Genomic DNA, 21,239 nt, shown 5'->3' with positions numbered 1-21,239 from the left:
TCACATTTAAGATAAAATTCCATTTTTGAAAAAACTATTTAGTGCCTTATGTTGCAGGATTCACGTTGCTACACTACTAGCAGCCTGTAATAAGCATAGGTAACTCGCACTGAGAGTCATTGTGGTGACAGCAAGGATTCTTGCCACTACGAGCATCAACCTTGATCAGCATGGGAGAAGCAGCAGTTTGTTATTGATTATATTTTAAACATCATTTCTCAAAACGTGATGCAACTTTGAAGAAGCAATGTGTGGTGGAGAAAGTGGTTTGAGTTTAACTATGTTTGCAGCTGAAATACTGAAGCTTAAAATATAAAACTCAAATTCATCATCTTCAGATGTTTCATACATCTACTTTATTAAATGAAATGCTCATTAGTTTAACACTGGCTTCACACCTATCAATGGTCGAGGTTCCACCACTACACACACAGCCTTACCAATGGTCGAGGTTCCACCACTACACACTCAGCTTTACCAATGGTCGAGGTTCCACCACTACACACTCAGCTTTACCAATGGTCAAGGTTCCACCACTACACACACAGCTTTTGGATCATGATTTCTGATATTTGACCTGCTACTTCATTAAAACACCATTTTACTAGTCAATCCTTAATGGCGTAAAGGATTAATTTTCCCATAAATGTTGACTGACTAGGTATTTCTCCAGCTCGTTCAGTTTGTTTTTGGAAAAGCAAATGACACTGCCCTCTATGCAAGGAGCATGTCACAAAATCAAGATTTGAGAAGCCATCTGCAAAGTATGATTTTGATAGGTAGTAAGATCAAACCTGAAATTCCACAGTACTTAAATTTCCATGGTTTCAGAAAAAGTGAATATTGTTACAGGTTAAAATTAGTGAAATGTATTATCAAGATCTAATAAACTTTGATCAGAAGGTCAAGGGAAAATAGGTGTTGAATAAACTTAGGAGAGGATACAAACAGCAGAAGCTCCAAGGACAGGAAAAACAGAGGACAACAGTGATTGGTCAGTAACTCCAAAAATGCAATAATCAAGTTAAAGGGATTAACTTTGCACTGTCTAACAAAGCATTGGAAATGTTCCTTATAAATCTTTAACTTAAGTTGTTGAAAAGGACTGAAAGCATTTTAAATAATAATGAATACTTTATTGGTCCTGAGTGGACAAGAGTCAAACCATTACTTCAAATTCCAATAATCCACTATAAGACTACTTAGAAATCCTGATGTTTCCACATCATGCCCACAGGTAACATTCCCCACACTCCCATCCAACTTAATTGTTCCCACCTTCCCTAATCCTGCACTGGGGCCCTGTTTTCAAGCCCTTTCTCAACTGACCAGGATCTCTTTTTTTCTCACTTCCATTAAACTAACTGGGAAATTTACTCTATCCCAAAAATGAACACAAATATACCAGGGCAAGGCCTGCATCAACATTTCAAGTGTGCTGGACAATTGAAAATATTACTGCATTTAAATTTACAATGAACATCCTTGTCATCAGTCCCAATACCTTACAGGTACTGAAGAGAGTGATTTTAGTTTCAACTAGTTTGCAAGCAGAGCACCAGTCAAGTGAGACAAACTAGAGCAGTAGGCAAATGAAGTAATTATCTGACACAGGACAATTACTCGGTACCAGCACAAAATGACAAGTACAGATACTGACTGACCTCTGAGCTTTGAGTATTAATGAATATTGAGAATTACCAACCTGAGTAATACTACCCAAACGCAGATAACAGATTGGGACACGTATCTCTCCAGAGAGCGACTTCAGGGGGAAATCAATTATAAATTACACAGTGGGGAAAAAACCCTAAAGAGTTTTCTTGATGCTGGCACGTACAGAGTTAGCAAGAAAGGGTTTTTGTATGCTTCTGAGTAAGAAGAAAATAACAAGTAATGCCAAGTTAAGAGTTATTTTCCTATAATAGTGTAGGAAATAACTCCGCAGATAAAATACAAACTATATTTTATAAAATATAAACTATAAACATAAAAATAAAATATAAACTTTTATGAATTCAGGAAGTGAGAATGGTGTGAAATGTAGTTATATAGAATAAACCTTTATTTTCAGATAAATGGATCATTGTACAGACAAAAAAAATTAAACAGCTTGAATTATCAGTTACCTTAATGCACAGATTACTGGTGGAATAGTTTGTGACTCTCAAAAAAATTACAAAAGTGCAAGACAAGCTGCACTACACACAAAGTAGAAAAATTTACATTAGACAACTACAATAAAAACACCTGCTAGTATTCTTCATTTTAAAAATAGTATCTAAAACATGAATTACACTGCAGTTCTGCGGGTGATCTTCAGTGAAATCTGTAGTGTGTCAAGATCTATGCAAAACAAAAGCTGCTCACAGAGATGAACTACAAAAATGTTCATCTAGAATGTCAATTACAAGCTACTACTGAAGTAAATTGAACTCTGAACTAGCCTTTGTGACTGCGGCAGGATAGCATCAGGTTTTAGACATGTATTTAATGACATTAATGGGTAATCTTCTAAAGCCACATGGATGACACAGGTGAAAAAATTACAATTATTAGTTCTTAGTTGCTAGTCTGAATCAATCGTATCTGAATCCAGGTGGCATGACTGAACTTTATGTCATAAACAGGACTGCATAGTAAGAATTATCGTGGAGTAGTCACTCCCTCCGTCACTGATTAGATGTGATTGCTGTACATTCCATGTGCAAGATGCCCGGCAGCAACTTGCCTAGTCTTCATTGGGAATTTCCTCCCTAATACTTTCAAAGCAGCTTGGCCATTAGGCCTGCAGTAGGTAAGGGAGGTAGCTGATCACCGTCATCTCAAAGGCAGTTAAGAATTAGTAATAAATGCCGGCCCTTACCAATAATACCCTGAACCCCAATCTGTGGATTAATAACAAAATGATTGCTAGACTGCATCTCATCCTTCTTCCACACAATAATTGCCAATTACTTCAGAAAGTGAAATCTTCCTTATGCAAAGCTTTTACAAGCAATCAGTGAATCCTCAGCTTGAGCAGTGTTCAAGTTGGTCACTAGACTTCTGGAATAACACCAAGAAATTAAGAGACCCGAGGAAATATGCTACAACAAAAATCATGGATAAGGGACACCAGCTCCAAGACCAGAGAAGTCTGGTTTAAGAGAAAACCAAGGGGAGAACTAATGAAGGTACTCAAAAATCCCTCCCCAGAAGTAGAGGAGGAAGAGTAAATGGAGGACATAAGATTAAGATAACCATCCAAAGTATCATGAGGTTAGAATTTATTAAATGTGGTTTCATTTGATCTGGAATTTATTTAGTTATTGGCCCTCGAACTGTGCTGCCTGGCAATCGCCCAATTTAACCCTGGCCTAATCACAGGACAATTTACAATGATGAATTAACCTATCAACCAGTAAGTGTTTGGACTGCAGGAAGAAACCCACACAGTTCACAGGGAGAACATACAGGCAGCCGAAGGAAATAAACCCGGGTCACTGGTGCTGTAAAGTGTTGTGCTAACCACTACTCTACCGTGCAGATGCATTAATGAAAGGTGAAAATATTGTCATGTAATGGCACCCCACTATGCTATTAGAGGCTATGACCCAGTGGTGTGGGGAAAATAAAATAACCCATCAAAAATTGAACTACTGATAATTTCACGTATATAAAAGTGTGTTCAAACAGAGAGACAATTATAATTAAAGGAGAAAGTTAAATAGGAAATGCCTGAACATCTTTCTTTTCACCCAGTTACTGCAGCGATCTCTTATAATTTCTCACCCCGCCCAATAGTGCTCTGATTGTGGTGAAAATATTGTAATAAAATTGTACAAAAGTAATAAATCTTAAGCAAAAAAAACACAAATCTCCTGCTGTGGAACACACCTTTGGCATGATCCACACATCAACGGGACAAGTACAATTTTAGACAAGCCGTACTTGGTCAGCACTTAAGTCATCAGATAAGATAGGCACAATAAGCTATAAAAATACTATGTGCAACCGATTTTCTTGCTCCTTTCCCTTACTAGTCATCAATAACAGGTACGGTGAGCTAAAGTACACACGTCTCCAGTTTAGTCAGAATGGATTTAACATTAGCATGACTTTTTTTAAACAGCTTTAAACTACATTGACTAGGTAGCCATCCTTTATATAACTACTATATACTGCAAAAATTATTTTTGCAAGTTTGGAAGTGGAACATAAAGACAAGGCATTTTTACATAGATAACATTTAGTCTCAATATTCTCCGCTACTGCAGAGGACTGTCAAATGCCGATTCAGGTAAAATTGTGATTTTCAATTTTTTCTCTGGCCAGCTGTACTCCTTTGGCAGTTTCACCTGAAGAAAATAACAAACATACTTAGTGAGTAAAGTAAAACTGGAAATGGCATGAATAGAAAATTAAACATTTAATAAGCAACAGTAGAGCCACTTGTTCTTTACTGACCTACTAATAAACCCTTAATTTAAAGGGAAGAAATAATCTGTGAGCTGCTAATCAGAAGTTGGTGGCTGGTTTGTGATGTTCTGCTTGTTTCATAGAAACAATTTACGATTCTGAGGCTTCAGTAATTACCACACTTGTATGATACTTACTGATTTAATTTGCATAGACTGAGCAATCTAAGAGGACAAGTACACTTTCAAGACTATAACAAATGTTTGTGAATCAACCTCATCCCTGGGATTGTGGACTCATTCCTTCAGCGAACTGTTGCTGGTTTTCAAATTGCCATGATCTAATTTTTTTTTGCTTGCTTTTCCTTTATTTGATCTCTCTACCCCTCCCACCAACCTTTGTTCCTCTACATGTCTCTATCAACATCCATTTCATTTTGAAACCATTTACTCTATAATTCACCATTTTCAGTCCGTGTGTATATATCTAAAGCCTCCAACTGATTATGCAGATACTATTTTTCTATTCATCAAGTTTACTGAAACATTTGTTGTCCTATTATTAGCTTGCAAGCAAAATATTTTTGAGATGCAGGAATAGACTCTGAGATGTCATACTTATTAATTTAATCTAAAATTCATAGGCTAAATAAGTTTTGTACATCTTGCAAAAATATAAGGGAATTAGCCAAGACAAGTGGGATCTCCCAGTGGCCACCCATTTTAATTCCACTTCCCATTCCGATATGACCATCCATGGCCTCCTCCACTCTAGTGATGTGGCCAAACTCAGGTTGGAGGAACAACACCTTATATTCCTTTTAGGTAGCCTCCAACCTGATGGCACGAACATTATTTTCTCAAACTTCTGGTTATGGTCCCAACCACCCCCCCACTCCCTCTCTATTTCCCATCCCTTTGTCCCTCTTTCAACTTATCTCCTTGCACCCTCATTGCCTCCCTCTGGTGCTCCATTTCCCTTTTTCTTCCTTCCATGGCCTTCCGTCTCTTTCACCAATCAACTTCCCAGCTCTTTACTTCATCCTTCCCTTCCCAGTTTGACCTGTCACCTTGTGTTTCTCCCCCCTCCCCCAACCTTTTAAATCTACTCAACTTTTTCTCTAGTCCTGCCGAAGGGACTCAGCCCAAAACGTCGACTGTATTTTCCCCCCCATAGATGCTGCCTGGCCTGCTGAGTTCCTCCAGCATTTTGCAAGTGTTGTAAGAGCATCAATCTTACTTTTCATAGATAATAGTGAAATTTTTAACATTTCTTCTCCCCACTACAAATGTGTTTCACTTATAAAACCAGAAACAGTGGCATTACCAAAGATAAACATTAAGCAATTAATGCCTTAAGGCACATATTACAATTATAATAATGGATCCAAGTGCTATTTAATAGACCATTCTATTATTACTGGCAGTTAAGCTGACTCCCATACAGGACTCAAGGTTAAAGATCTTCCCTGTTTCTCCAACAACTCAGTAAGAGCCTCAGAAGAACAAAGATTAAAAAACATAAATTATTGCTCAAATTTGATTACTGAAATTATCAATAATTGCTTGTGCTACACTATTTGCTCATTTCCCCACCCAAAGAACAGCGATTTTACCCCAAAATATTGGAATGATTTGAATAAATTTTAAAGGTGAAGAGGCCAGTGCTTAAAATGTACTGTAGCATTTAATTTCTCTAAATTATCAACTACTTTTTAACAGTGAGGATAAAGGAGGAATTTCTACATTTACTTAAATCCAGGCAATCATGACTTTGCTTCAATGTTATTTTTAAAGAGTATATCAAAATTTACTACTGCAATACTTATAGCAGAAAATAGCAATTTTCACTGTCAAATTGCAGTTTAGGGAGAAAGTTTTCTTACAACATTTTATGAAATGTTGAAGACTGTTTATTTGCTACTGCTGCCTGATAGTGGAACAAGAGAAAGCAAAGAACTCGTTAAATTAGGGGGTGGGGGGGTTGTGACGCACATACTACATTAACAATATTTCAATAAAATCAATGCTTTGAATAACCAAATGAAGGTATGTATATTAACGTGATGGTGAATGTGGTTGCATCGAACTCAAAATCGATATTGTACAAGCTGGGACTCTAATGAATACACATACTGCACATATTTCTCTTTATACGTGCACATAAACCAAGTTTCCCTTAATCTCTGATGACTTGTTTGTGAAATCTTACTTCTTCTGGGGAGGCCAGGTCTTCCAAATCCTCTAACATCCTTTCCACAAATTCTTCATTCAGCAGAATCTGCAAACGGTTACAACAAAGTTGAGTTGAACAGACACTTTCTTCCACGTGTCTTATCATATATATATATATATATATAAAAAAGAGGGCTATGGGTAACCCTAGGTGATTTCCAATGTAAGGACATGTTCGGCACAGCTTTGTGGGTCGAAGGGTCTGTATCGTGCTGTAGGTTTTTTGTGTTTCTATATAATTAAACTCTGAGCAAACTATTGGGACACAGTTTGATATCATCTTCATTCAATGAGGTAACGTCACATCAAAATTTAGATTTTTTTTAAAAACACAGATTTTACAATTATCCCATTATGAATATCCCTTGAAGGTTATAAACTGCCTCAGCATTACATGAACACTAGATGAATGGCAATGGTTCTCAACAATAATACCCAAGTATCTATGTGATTCTTCAACCAATCTTGAATGCAGAGCCTAGCACTTGCAGTTCAGAGATATTTAAGCATTTCATGAATAAACATAATTTAATTGAAAACAATTCATTCAAGGACTTCCCAGCATAAAACATTTACAGAACTTGCTACATTAATTTTATTTACTCTACATTCTCATTTCCCAAATACACAGTAAAATTTTTGAAACTTCTGCTTCCCAAATTATTGGAAAACATGGGGGTGGGGGGAGAGATGAAATTCAGTGAACATTTCCAGAACAAATTAGTTGTCTCAATCTAAATCTGAGGGACACACAAAATACAGAAGCCACTCAGTAAGTCAGGAGTGGAACAAAGAGTCAATGCTATGGGTCAAGAATCTTCATCAGGAACATCCTTCATAGGCATGATGAAGGGCCTCAGCCTGAAATGTCGACTGTTTATTCATTTCCACTGATGCTGCCTGACCTGCTGAGTTCCTCCAGCATTTTGTGCGTGGTGCTCTGGATTTCCAGCATCTGCAGAATCTCTTGTTAATCTATATCTAATAATGAGATCTACTCACACAATTTTGCAAAAAAAATTATCATTTTGAAATCCCTTCCCACAGTCCCGCACCAATTTTATTCAATAAGCTTTAACCAACATTAAAAGATTACAAAACAGTTGGTCTAAAATACACAGAGCTTAGGTGTTCAAAGTCCTTCCCCCACAGTCTTGTGGTAACCAAGTACAATTATACTGCAAAACTACAAATCCCTCAATCCATATTATTAATAGATTATTTCTTTTGTTTAGTACTTCATTAAAACTTCCAATCAATAGCTTTGATGCGACACTTACATACTTTGACCTAAACTCCACTAGCACCTAGTTAAATTTAGCTCCCACCATTTTCCTTTGTATGTTCAGATTTAGGAATTTATAGTGTGCAGTAGTATTATTTTGGCAAAAGAGCTAAAATTGGACATTATTCATCACTAACTTTAATATTGGACATTCTGCATACAAACTAACCAATATATTAGAACATAGAAAAAAAAAGGCCCTTCTGCCTACAATGCTGTGCCAAATATGTACTTACCTACGGTTACCCATAGCCCTCGCTCCACGTACCTATTCAGGAGCTTCTTAAAAAGACCTTTTGCATCCGCCTCCACCACAGTTGCCGGTAGTCCATTCCACACACTCACCACTCCCTGCATAAAAAACTTACCCCTGCCATCTCCTCTGTACCTACTCCCAAGCACCTTAAAACTGTGCCTTCTTGTGTTAGCCATTTTAGCCCTGAGAAAAAGCCTCTGACTATCCACACGTTCAATGCCTCTCATCATCTTGTACACCTCTACCAGGTCACCTCTCATACTCCGTCACTCCAAGGAGAAAAGGCCAAGTTTACTCAAACTATTCTTGTACGGCATGCTCTCCAATCCAGGCAACATCTTTGTAATTCTTGTGAAAGTGCACATTGAGGTTCTAACTATTCTAAAGAATAGTGTTACTCCTGGATATATCGAGACCAAAATGCAGATGCATCGTATGTAAAAAATGGCCAATTATCCTATGGTAAAAGCATTTATAACTATTAATAAAAGCATTACAAGTTGCATCTTTCAAATTATTTTATACACAGAAAACAAATCATTCACTGGAATTAATTGTTCTGCCTAACAAGAAAAATAATATTTCTTTAGATTAGCTACTTAACAGAAATGTGCCATTAGATGCTATAAAATCTGGCCCATTAGTTACTTAATTTTCACAATGACACACTAAAAGTCTGCTTCAGATACAGCTGGAAAAACAGACGTCCACTAAACAATGTTTTGCAAATAAATAGAAGGGCAGTGTAACCTAAATGATATGGCTCCCAGATATTGCAAGAGCACAGTTGGAGGTAATGACTTGCCACATATCCTGACGGCAAGGCAGGTTGAGCAAGTTAAATAAATATATAGGAATTTAGAATAGAAAAATAAGGAAGTCATGCTGCTCAATGATAAGACTCAACTTAGTTTGGAGTATACGTCACATGAAAGGTTTAAAGCATTGGAAAGGGGTGAAAGATTAAACAGGATGACAGCAGAGTCAGGGGAGTCTGTTTTTGTGGAAAGATCATTTAAAACTAGGATCACTTATCTTTAAAGTGGAGAAAGTGGATGTATTTCAAAAGCTAAGGGTTTTGGTACAGCAGAGCAATTAGGGAGAAACTTTCTCCTCTTGCAAGTTCCGTAACCAAAAATCATAGATTTAATTTGCTTACGATGATACAAAATGTTTGGAATGTAAAAGTATAGTGGAAGTACATTCTATTGAGCTTTCAAAAGAACATCCATAAACTTAAGTGAACTACTGTGCATTTTATATATTTTAAAAAACTGGTGCTTTCAACACAATTAGACATTCTTTTAAAGAACTACTACATATGGAAAGCCCAAAGTTACGGACAGTACTGCAAGATGCAGCTACAGATTACTTAAAGCACCTACTTTCAACGATAGGTGGAAATGTTTTATTAGTTGGATGACAGAAATAAGTAGAACCAGTCCTGATACTTGCAAATCATAAACACAAGAGATTTTTCAGATGCTTTTACCCTGATACTTGCATCAGTTCAGCATTAGTAATAAGAAATGAAAGAAATCAACTGCAGAAAGTCCAATGCACAGAACATTTAAGAACTTGTGGTGGCACTGACAAGCTTCAATTTTGCTCTCATCATACATCACTCAACTGAAGGACTTTACAGAAGGAAATTTCTACTAGGCATTTAATTTGCAACAGCACAGATCTTCAGGATGTGCATACATTTGCTCTGTCTACTCCGACTCACTGGAACACACTCATTTGTGCACTGCTCTAAAAGTCCCTTGTCAACCAGGAACCACTAATGATCCCGTGTATCAATTTAGTCCTTCATGCATTTAAGGACGTTGAAGGAAACTTGACAAAGAATTTAAAAGTGAATGGAAAAAGGGAATAACATTTCAATTTACCTGCCAAAAATCCCAAAAGTCACAAATAAATCATCTCATTTTTTGTGCATATGGCTTTTAGCCACGTTCCTGCAGGGAATTCTGTTTTTCCGGGGGTTAGGGAGGTGCACAGATATGTTTTATACATTTCAATCAAATGCCATCTCTGTGCTTAAAATTATGTGAGGAGGAAAGGCTGGAGCTGCTTGTGTTTTTTTAAAAAATCAGTGACAAATAAGCAAAAACCCATGTTAATGTAAATAGATCACAAATATCCTAAGATAATCCAGAAAAATAATTAATATTTTAGCTTTCATATCTATTGCACTGGAAAACAATGGAGTACAAATTCTGCTAGAAGCAAATAAAGTCTTTGGTTTGGTAGAATAGATGCGACAGGACAACAGGTTGCAAAGGGGATTTAAGAAAATGCTGCCAAGGCTAGACCTGTAGTTAGAAATAAAGCCTGGGGTTGTTTACTTTGGAACAGAGAGTGAAGGGAGACTTAGTGGAAGTACCGGTATATAAAACTATGGGTGGACCAGAGAGGGTGAAAGGGAGCAACACACATAAAATGCCTGAGGAACTCAGCAGGCCAGGAAGCAACAATGGAAAAGAGTACAGTTGACATTTTGGGCAGAGACCCTTCAGCAAGACCTGCCGGAAGGTCTCGACCCGAAACGTCGACTGTACACTTTTCCCTAGAGGCTGCCTGGCCTACTGAGCTTCTCCAGCATTTTCAGTGTATTGCTCGGACTTCAAGCATCTGCAGATTTTCTCTTGTTTGAGGGTGAAAGGGAGACCTACTTCCTCTAGTAGTGAGAATAATAATTAGCAAAGTTTTAAGTCATATGGTATTAGTAGAGAGGAGTTGAGGAACTCGCTACTTTCCAGTACAGGTCCAGTGATGGTTAAAAGCCCTCAACAGGTATAAATTTTCATTTTACATAGACTTATGCCAAAGATGTATAAGTAACACTGTAAATATAAATTTGGTTAAGAAAGTCATGAGCTTTCATAGGCGATTCACATTCCATGGGGATCACCAGACCAAGGCAGTTACTCTCCCAAGTTGTCAAGGCTGATCAATACCTTCACTGATAACACACCCCACCCACAACCAATAGTTTATTATTTCCTGTCAGTGTCATCTTTCGTACAGTTACTCCTGTGCCAAGTGTCACTTTATGTACTAACAATTGGTCTATTTATACAAGCTAATCTTATGTATTTGTATTTAGTGTTTTTTTATTGTGTTCTTGATGTTTAATATTTTTGTTTACGCTGTTTCAGATCTGGAGTAACAATCATTTCGTTCTCCTTTATACTTGTGTACTGATAAAAAAAACAATCTAGAATCTTGAACAAAGCTAAACCTATAAAAAAAATTTAGAAGTTAAGAGTTTAAATTTTAAATGAGGACAAAGAGAGAAAGACAAAAATAGGAGTAAGGCATGGTCAAAGAAGAATGCTTAAACAAAGCTCCATCAGTTAAAGCATGCTGGCAAGGGTTTTGTAAGGAATTGCCCAGAAACTTAGCATCATCCTGAGACACAGCCGGCAGCAATGCTGGGATTTCTGTACAGATATAAAGACAGAAATACTGATCAGATCAGGAACCTTAATTAGGGTCCTGTAATGCTTGTCAAATTATAAAAATATGGAATTAAAACAGCTTTTAGAAATGTCAGATTATGACAGAGAACCTGCCAAGTCTATGTTCTTAATTAGAAATTTTTTTTGTATGTTAAAACAATACTTGTAGTAACTTAAAAGTGGACAATTAATGCAAGTGGGAGAGCAACAGAAAAATAAAGATTATATTAAACCTTTAATGTCATCTGCAAGGTTAAGATTCTTAAGATGAATATTTACATAACCAGCCAGGATGGTTAGTTAGAAGTGGATAGCTGTTTAACTTCACAAGGAGGAAGGCAAATTATTTTCTGCTATTGGCATAGTAATAACTGATTGATCACTGAGCCATAATGAGTAAAAGGCACGGCAGTAAAGCGGATGCCCACCTGTAGCCATGGACCGTGGGCTGCATATGGATGGTCCTCTGTGGCAAACGCCCCTTCAACTCCAGTAGAGACAAATGTGATCGCTGTATCTCCTGTTATGCTTTTGTAAGTAAAGTGCCTTCCATGTAACAATCTACCTCTAAAAAAAAAAGCAAATTTCATCACCAAACTTGTATTTGCTTTCACATATACAGGTGTCCCCCACTTTACTAATGTTCGCTTTACGCCACTTCACTTTTACAAAAGACCTACATTAGTAACCTGTTCTTGCATTACGAAGAGGATTTTTGCTTTTATGAAAATTTTTCCCATATAAATTAATAGTTCTTCACTTTACACCATTTACGGTTTAAGAAAGGTTTCATAGGAACGCTCTACCTTTGTGGGGGGGGGAGAGAAACACCTGTACAGGCTTCTTCAACTGAAACTACTATTTCTGAGAACCAGCATAATACATTGACTAGGTTTCCACTAGGACTGGAAAAGAGATCCGTGCCTGCAGACACGTGCTGTGGATGTGCTATTGGACCAGGACAGCAAAAGATAAACTTTTTGGCACACAAACCTATGACTGTCAACTTTTACTTGAAAATCTTTTTTTTTTTTTTTTGGGGGGGGGGGGGGGGGGAGAGAGAAAGAGTTCCACATCCAAAATGGAATGAAATTCTCTGAGAAAGTAAAAATTAATTCTTTGTTGGGTGCAGGAGGCTTTCAGTTTATTTATTTAGCCATACAGCAGAGTAGACCCTTCCCACCCTTTGAGCCACACCGCCCAGCAACCCCACAACCACAATTAACCCTGACTTCATCATGGGACAATTTACAATGACCAATTAACCTATCTGGTAGGTCTGCAGACTGTGGGAGGAAACTGGAACACCTGGGGGAACCTCATGCATCCTACGAGGAGCATGTATAGAGACTCCTTACAGAACGGCATCAGAATCGAACTCTGGAACGCCCCGAGCTGTAATAGCCTTGTGCTAACCACTACACTCCTGTGGTGCCAATTGACAAGTATTACATTGTAACTTTAAAATATAACAAAAAAAGGAAGAACTGGAGAAAAGGTGTTTAATTTTATAAGGAAGTTTATACAGATAATGATGACTAGGCTGTTCTATTACATCTTAATACCCTGACGACTGTGCAGAAGTTCTGATAAAACACAGAATAGTTTACCCAAAGTCTCCCAAGAGCTAAAACAATGTGAATCTCTTCTGCATCAAATTGTACTTTTTTTAAAAATATTCAGATAGGATGTAATTCAACAAACTTAATGCTGAAATGTTTATTTTATCAAAGAATGTGGACGCATTAAATTTGATCCTAATTTTGGGGAATGAAATACAATAGCTTTACTCAGTGCAGATTCTGAAGAACATTCATGGATTTTGGAAATAAAGCAATATGGAAATCCCATATAATATGGAAGTCCTGACGAAGGGTCTCGGCCCGAAACGTCGACAGTGCTTCTCCCTATAGATGCTGCCTGGTCTGCTGTGTTCTACCAGCATTTTGTGTGTGTTGTTGATGGAAATCCCACTAAGTTTTACTGAGGTAGCCAAAGCTACACTGGAAAGGAAAAATGCTATTTTGAATACTTTTAAAATGGTGCTGAAACTAATTTAATTCTTCACAACTTTTCTGATAACACCAAAGCACAAACTTAGAGCTTTGCAAATGTCTAATTATCTTAATTCTCCCACTGTTCATCCCTCCAAAGTTCATATCTATTACTTTATGAAATAGAAGAACATTTGGCCCACTGAGCTCAGTCACCTCTTAGTGTTTCCAATGTCCCACTCCCTGATCTCCCCGCAGCCTATCCTCTCTCTTACAGACGTGCTACTTTAGGCCCATATCTCCTCCTAAACCTCCTGTCACCTGCTTACACGAGGAGAAAATTACAGTAACCAGTTAACCTACCAGAATACCATTGGAATGTGGGGATACCTTAAGGAAACCCAGATGCAAGGCAAGAGAATGCAAATGCCACACAGACAGCACCTGAGGTTAGGATCAAAGCTGGGTCACTGGAGCTATAACTGCTGCACCACTATGCTGCCCAAGAAAATGCTTTCTAGTGATTGAAAGGTCTTTTAAAAGCTGAAAATAGTTGTTAGAGTACTTTTTTCCCCTCTAATTTTTCCTAGCCCAAAGTACCAGTTTTTAACCTCCAAGCCCATAACTAAGTCGTAACATCCTGCCATACAAGATACAATCCTGCATGTATGGGTTTTCTCTGATCCTTACTAGTTCAAATAAAGTTTATAGTGTTATGATGAAAGCTTTCTAGATTTCATTTCTTTCAGCAAAACTTAGTGACTGTTCACCTCAGTGACAGTGGAATAAGAGTTCCTGATTCCTGGTTGAATTTAAGGTGTACACTCTCCAGCTGTCTGGTGCGGATCAGTTCGTGAGGAACAATAGCAGCAGAACTTTCACTCTCCAAACTATCTTTTCTAGTCCTAGAAAGCAGAACAAGGAAACAAATTAAAATTCATTTATCACAAATGAGAGAAAATCTGCAGATGCTGGAAATCCGAGCAACACATACAAAATGCTGGAGGAACTCAGCAGGCCAGGCAGGCAAGGGTTTGGGTCCGTGGCATCGACTGTGCTTTTCTCCATGGGTACAGCCTGGCCTGCTGAGTTCCTCCAGTGTTTTGTGTTGCTCAAATTCATTTATGATAGTTTAATATAATTAAAGAAAATACCAAAATCTAATATTAATCTAATAAAAACTTAAAGCTTAAAATTAGGCAATTATGCACACTGAAATCCTGGCATGAATGCCACAGGACTGGACACAATTTAGTATAAGTTGTGTAAGATGGCACTGGAGTGTGGCGACTTGTTGCAAGCTGCTCCCAGCAGACCCACTTCTTACTTCTATTTCAACTCCAATTTATTAACAGGAGCCCGTTGGCTGTAGTGTGGGGAAATCACTTCCAAATAATCAAATTCTAACCAGCAGTTATTCACTCAAAGCAACTAAATGCCCCCGTTTTTCATCAGTCTGGAACTGCACATTACCAGGTGATCAAATAAATGGTTACACATTTCTTTTATTTTAAAATAAATTGGCAGGTTTGTTAACTGAATTATGCTGAATCGAGTATCAAGGATCACGTAATACCCTCCGTTTCCATAGACTCCAGAACCATAAACGGTATTTAACACACTGGAAAACTGGTTTATGATCACCTGCACAACTCACAATGAAAATTAACACAGAAACGTTTTTCAGATCACTTGCTTGAGATGTTATATGTTCAGTACCATATCGACAAAGCTGATCTCACCAGGGAGGGGGTGGAAGAGAAGCAAATATTCCTATGTTCACAGAACTCAACGCCCAATCTAAATTGAGTAAACCTATTTCTCTTTATCCTCAAAAGAAAACAGTAAAATAAACAATACAGATTATTGCACTAAGGAGTTAGCCATTTCCACATTAGTGTCATTTTTGAAATATAAACATAACATTTTCAAAGGTCAATGAAGAGAACACAATAAAATAACAATAAATTAGTCCAAGTTATTTTTTTCATAGTGCAATTTTAAAACATTTAAGATACCCCAGGTACTTATCTGGGATGCTCCATTCAAAAGTAATTTGTCATTAAAAAATCTGTAAAAGTATGAGTAAAGATATTTCAAACTGCACTAAATGTCCATTTGAACTTTTTTTCAGAACCCTCATTTTCCTCTTGAAACTATCACTTCACCTGATATCTTGTTCAAATTATTATTATTTTTGGCCTTTTAAAGTCCGTGTCATTTGGCTGATTGACCACGGGGAAGAACCATTGCGACGTTTTCAGCAGATCCAGATGGGTCTTCTTCAGGATCAGCACCCCTTATCAGAACTTTAATTACTCTAACCTGGTCAGGTATGCTTTGGATCGTACAACCAGAGTTCTGCAATTTACACTTTTATCCCAACTTTCATTTAATAAATTGTCTTAAGGCTCTTCTATCAGATAACAAAGATAGTCAGAGAACACAGGCACTCACTTATTGAAATAGGGTAACATTATGAGGACAATAGACAATAGGTGCAGGCGTAGGCCATTCGGGCCCTTCAAACCAGCACCGCCATTCAATGTGATCATGACTGATCATCCACAATCAGTACCCTGTTCCTGCCCTCTCCCCATATCCCTTGACTCCGCTATCTTTAAGAGCTCTATCTAACTCTTTCTTGAAAGCACCTAACCCTAACTCTGCCTTCTGAGGCAGAGCATTCCATAGATCCACAACTCTCTGGGTGAAAAAGTTTTTCCTCAACTCAGTTCTAAATGGCCTACCCCTTATTCTTAAACTGTGGCCTCTGGTTCTAGACTCCCCCAACATCTGGAATATGTTTCCTGCCTCTAGCGTGTCAAATCCCTTAATAATCTTATATGTTTCAAACAGATCCCCTCTCATCCTTCTAAATTCCAGTGTATACAAGCCGAGTCGCTCCAATCTTTCAACATATGACAGTCCCGCCATCCTGGGAATCAACCTCGTGAACCTACACTGCAATAGCAACCTCAATAGCAAGAATGTCCTTCCTCAAATTTGGAGCCCAAAATTGAATGCAATACTCCAGGTGTGGTTTCACCAGGGCCCTGTACAACTGCAGAAGGACCTCTTTGCTCCTATACTCAACTCTCCTTGTTATGAAGGCCAACATGCCATTAGCTTTCTTCACTGCCTGCTGTACCTGCATGCTTACTTTCAGTGACTGATGAACAAGGACTCTCTTGTTGTACTTCCCCTTTTCCTAACTTGACACCATTCTGATAGTAATCTGCCTTCCTGTTCTTGCCACCAAAGTGGATAACTTCACATTTATCCACATTAAACTGCATCTGCCCACTCACCCATCCTGTCCAAGTCACCCTGCATACTCCAAATATCCTCCTCATATTTCACACTGCCACCCAGCTTTGTGTCATTGCAAATTTGCTAATGTTACTTTTAAACCCTTCATCTAAATCATTAATGTATATTGTAAATAACTGCGGACCCAGCACGGAACCTTGCGGTACCCCAATAGTCACTGCCTCCCATTCTGAAAAGGACCCATTAATCCCTACTTTTTGTTTCCTGTCTGCCAACCAATTTTCTATCCATGTTAGTACCCTACCCCCAATACCATGTGCTCTAATTTTGCCCACTAATCTCTTATGTGGGACCTTATCAACGGTTTTCTGAAAGTCCAGGTACACTACATCCACTGGCTCTCCCTTGTCCATTTTCCTGGTTATATTCTCAAAAAATTCCAGAAGATTAGTCAAGCACAATTTCCCCTTCGTAAATCCATGCTGACTCGAACCAATCCTGTTACTGCTATCCAAATGTGCCGCTATTTCATCTTTTATAATTGACTCCAGCATCTTCCCCACCACAGATGTCAGGCTAGTTGGTCTATAATTCCCTGTTTTCTCTCTCTCTCTCCTTTCTTAAAAAGTGGGATAACATTAGCTACCCTCCAAACTACAGGAACTGATCCTGAATCTATAGAACATGGAAAATGATTACCAATGCGTCCATGATTTTTACAGCCACCTCCTTAAGTACCCTGGGATGCAGACCATCAGGCTCTGGGGATTTATCAGCCTTCAGTCCCATCAGTCTACTCAACACCATTTTCTGCCTAATGTGAATTTCCTTCAGTTCCTCTGTTACCCTAGGTCCTCTGGCCACTATTACATCTGGGAGATTGTCTGTGTCTTCCCAAGTGAAGACAGATCCAAAGTACCTGTTCAACTCATCTGCCATTTCCTTGTTCCCCATAATAAATTCACCCGTTTCTGCCTTCAAAGGCCCAACTTTGGTCTTAATTACCTTTTTCCTCTTCACATACCTAAAGAAGCTTTTACTATCCTCCTTTATATTCTGGGCTAGCTTACCTTCGTACCTCATCTTTTCTCCCCGCATTGCCTTTAAAAGTTTCCCAATCCTCTGGCTTCCAGCTCATCTTTGCTATGTTATACTTCTCTTATTTTTCTACTGTCCTTGACTTCCCTTGTCAGCCACAGTCGCCCCCTACTCCCCTTAGAATCTTTCTTCCTCTTTGGAATGAACTGATCCTGCACCTTCTGTATTATTCCCAGAAATACCTGCCATTGTTGTTCCACTGTCATCCCTGCTAGGGTATCCTTCCAGTCAACTTTAGCTAGTTCCTCCCTCATGGCTCCATAGTCCCCTTTGTTCAACTGCAATACTGACACTTCTGATTTTCCCTTCTCCCTCTCAAACTGTAGATTAAAACTATGGTCACTACCTCCTAATGGCTCCTTTACCTCAAGTTCCCTCATCAAATCTGGTTCATTACACAACACTAGATCCAGAATTACTTTCTCCCTGGTAGGCTCCAGTACAAGCTGTTCTAAGAATCCATCTCGGAGGCACTCCACAAACTCCCTTTCTTGGGGTCCAGTACCAACCTGATTTTCCCAGTCTACCTGCATGTTGAAATCCCCCATAACAACCGTAGCATTACTGTTGTGACATGCCAATTTTAACTTGATTCAACTTGCACCCTATATCCAGGCTACTATTTGGGGGCCTGTAGATAACTCCCATTAGGTTATTTTTGCCCTTACAATTTCTCAGTTCTGCCCATACTGACTCTACATCTCCTGATTCTATGTCACCCCTCACAAGGGACTGAATTTAATTCCTCCCAGCAGATCCACCCCACCCCCTCTGCCCACCTGTCTGTCCTTTCGATAGGACGTATACCCTTGAATATTCATTTCCCAGCCCTGGTCCTCCTGCAGCCATGTCTCTATTATTCCTACAACATCATACTTGCCAATTTACAACTGAGTCTCAGGCTCATCCACTTTATTTCTTATACTTCATGCATTCATATATAATACTTTTAATCCATTACTCCCCTCGCTTCTCACATCAATCCCTATTGCACTTGGCCATACTCTCCAATCCTTTCCTGAGCTTTCTGCCCCGTTAATTCTGTTGTCTTTCTTAACTTTTCTTATTCTCTCTTTCCCTTTAACTCCATCTTTATATTTCCAGTTCATCTCCCCCCCCCCCCCCACTTATAAGTTTAAACACACCCGTGTAGCAGTGGCAAACCTGCCTGCCAGAATGATGGTCCCCTGGCTGTTAAGGTGCAACCCATCTCCTTTGTACAATTCATCCTTGCCCCAAAACAGATCCTAGTGGTCTAAGAATCTAAAACTCTGCTTGCTGCACCAGCTCCTCAGCCAAACATTGAGATCCCATATCTCCCTGTTCCTACCCTCACCAGCATGAGGAACTGGAAGCAAACCGGAGATAACCACCCTGGAGGTCCTGCTTTTCAGCCTTCTTCCGAGTTCTCTCTCTGAAGTCACGCTGCAGAATTTCTTTCCTCTTCTTCCCAACGTCATTTGTGCCGATATGCACTACCACTTCCGGCTGTTCATCCTCACCCTTGAGGATGCCCTGCAGTCGGTCTGTGACGTCCTGGATCTTGGCACCAGGGAGGCAACACACCATCCTTAAATCCTGCCTGTTGCCGCAGAAACCCCTTTCTGTACCTCTCACTATGGAGTCCCCTACTACCACAGCTCTGCCTGACGTCTGTCTCTTCGGCTTTGCTTCGGTGCCAATTTTTGACTCGCAGACCCGTCTGCCTCTCAGACTGGCAGTGTCTTCCGTCCTGACAGCTTCCAAGAGGGTGAACCTGTTTTCAAGAGGCACATCCCCCGGGGTCTCCTGTACTTCAAGCATCCATCCCTTCCTCATTGTCACCCCCCCTTCTCTCTTCCGGTACCTTCGGTGGAACGATCTCGCTGTAGGTCCTGTCCAGAAAACTCTCGTTTTCCCGGATAAACCTGAGGTTATCCAGTTGTCTCTCCAGTGCCCCAACACGGTCCTTCAGAAGCTGAACCTGCACACATTTTTCACTGTTGTAGCAGCCGGAGGAACCATCAGTGTCCCTGACCTCCCACATCAGGCAAGCATCACACTGAATCAGTTTACCTGTCATCTCTTCACCACCTCTCACCCTCTCCAACTGTGGTGTAGTCTCCTCGCTGAAGACTCTTGAGCCAAAGACTTGCACTTTTCTCACAAGGCACCTCCCTCAACAAGGCTGCTCCCAGAGTCAAAGCCTCAAAGCTCCACTCCTTTACTGGCCCACTCACTCACTGGCCACTTTCCAATGAGGAGCTCTGGCCTCAACTCCAGGGACCCAAGTTCAATTGCTATCTGTGTGTAACTTAGATATTCTTCTGAGGGATTCTCCAGTCTCTTCTCATATCCAAAAGGACCTACTAATACTGAAATACTCTTTAGTGTAGGCAGGTGTCAAAAGAATCAATAAAGTGAGAAATTAAGAAAGAATTGGTTGCATGACCCCAGGGAAATTAGACTGATTGTTCTGCTGTGAGCCAGCATGGATTCAATGGGCCAAGTAGCCTCCCGCGATGTGACCTTAAAAGGAATGCTGTTAGATACCTAAAGTATTGCTGCAAAGTTCAATTTTAGGGACATTTTTAAGGTGGAGGCAATATTTAGAGAACCTAGTCCTGTGAAGACACTATTGTTGCATACTCTACAGTAATTACAATTCAGAGGACATAAGCACACAGTGCATCACAGGTAGGAACACAGTTGAACATACAGGACTAAAAGAGATGGCAGAAGCTTGAAAGAATTCAGGAAACTGAATTCAGGCTTGAAAGAATTTCTGGAAACTGGTTAAGATACTGAAACAAGTACATCAAGGCACTGATGATGAAAATGATTTTAGCAGAGATGTATAAGTGAACCTATCTTCAAAAAGAAAAGGAGAAGCTGAGGGAAACAGGGTCATTACGGAAAATGTACTGAGAGATCACTCAGTACATAACAGCATGTTCAAGTGATGCACAGTTAGGAGTGAAGATGGGCAAAGCTTCTTTAAAAAGTTTCTTAGACTTGGATGTGTTAGTGAGATAAAAGATCAGAGCCAAGAGGATATTGTCTATAAACTGTCAGGTTGCATCTCTGGGAAGGGACAAAAATATGTTGCACTTCATTGCTAAATGTTACAACAACACAACCTAATAAGGATTTGCAAAGTGAAGATAAAAAGATATTAAACACTACACCACAGCTGGTTCTGTTAAGTTCACTGACAAATAGAAGTAAAGAATTATGAAAGCTTTTAATATG

At 39.1% G+C, this 21,239-nt stretch overlaps 1 protein-coding gene across 2 annotated transcripts in view; it reads right to left on the bottom strand.

Moving 5' to 3' along the window:
• Positions 1-2,042: 2,042 nt before the first annotated feature.
• The window catches only part of sufu (suppressor of fused homolog (Drosophila)), a 101,899-nt gene continuing 82,702 nt past the window's right edge, over positions 2,043-21,239 (bottom strand). For both annotated transcript variants that reach the window (XM_073026908.1, XM_073026909.1), the window contains 4 exons: positions 14,408-14,542; positions 12,072-12,210; positions 6,613-6,681; positions 2,043-4,340 (listed from right to left, as the gene is read on the bottom strand). In XM_073026908.1, the coding sequence (XP_072883009.1) occupies positions 4,251-4,340; positions 6,613-6,681; positions 12,072-12,210; positions 14,408-14,542 (433 nt within the window). In that variant the 3' untranslated portion in view covers positions 2,043-4,250. The remainder of the gene's footprint in view (positions 4,341-6,612; positions 6,682-12,071; positions 12,211-14,407; positions 14,543-21,239) is intronic.

Source organism: Hemitrygon akajei, chromosome 23 (assembly GCF_048418815.1).
Source record: "Hemitrygon akajei chromosome 23, sHemAka1.3, whole genome shotgun sequence".
Classification (NCBI taxonomy): Eukaryota; Metazoa; Chordata; class Chondrichthyes; order Myliobatiformes; family Dasyatidae; genus Hemitrygon; species Hemitrygon akajei.
Note: the sequence above shows the minus strand (reverse complement) of the source record. Positions and strands in the feature narration are given on the sequence as shown.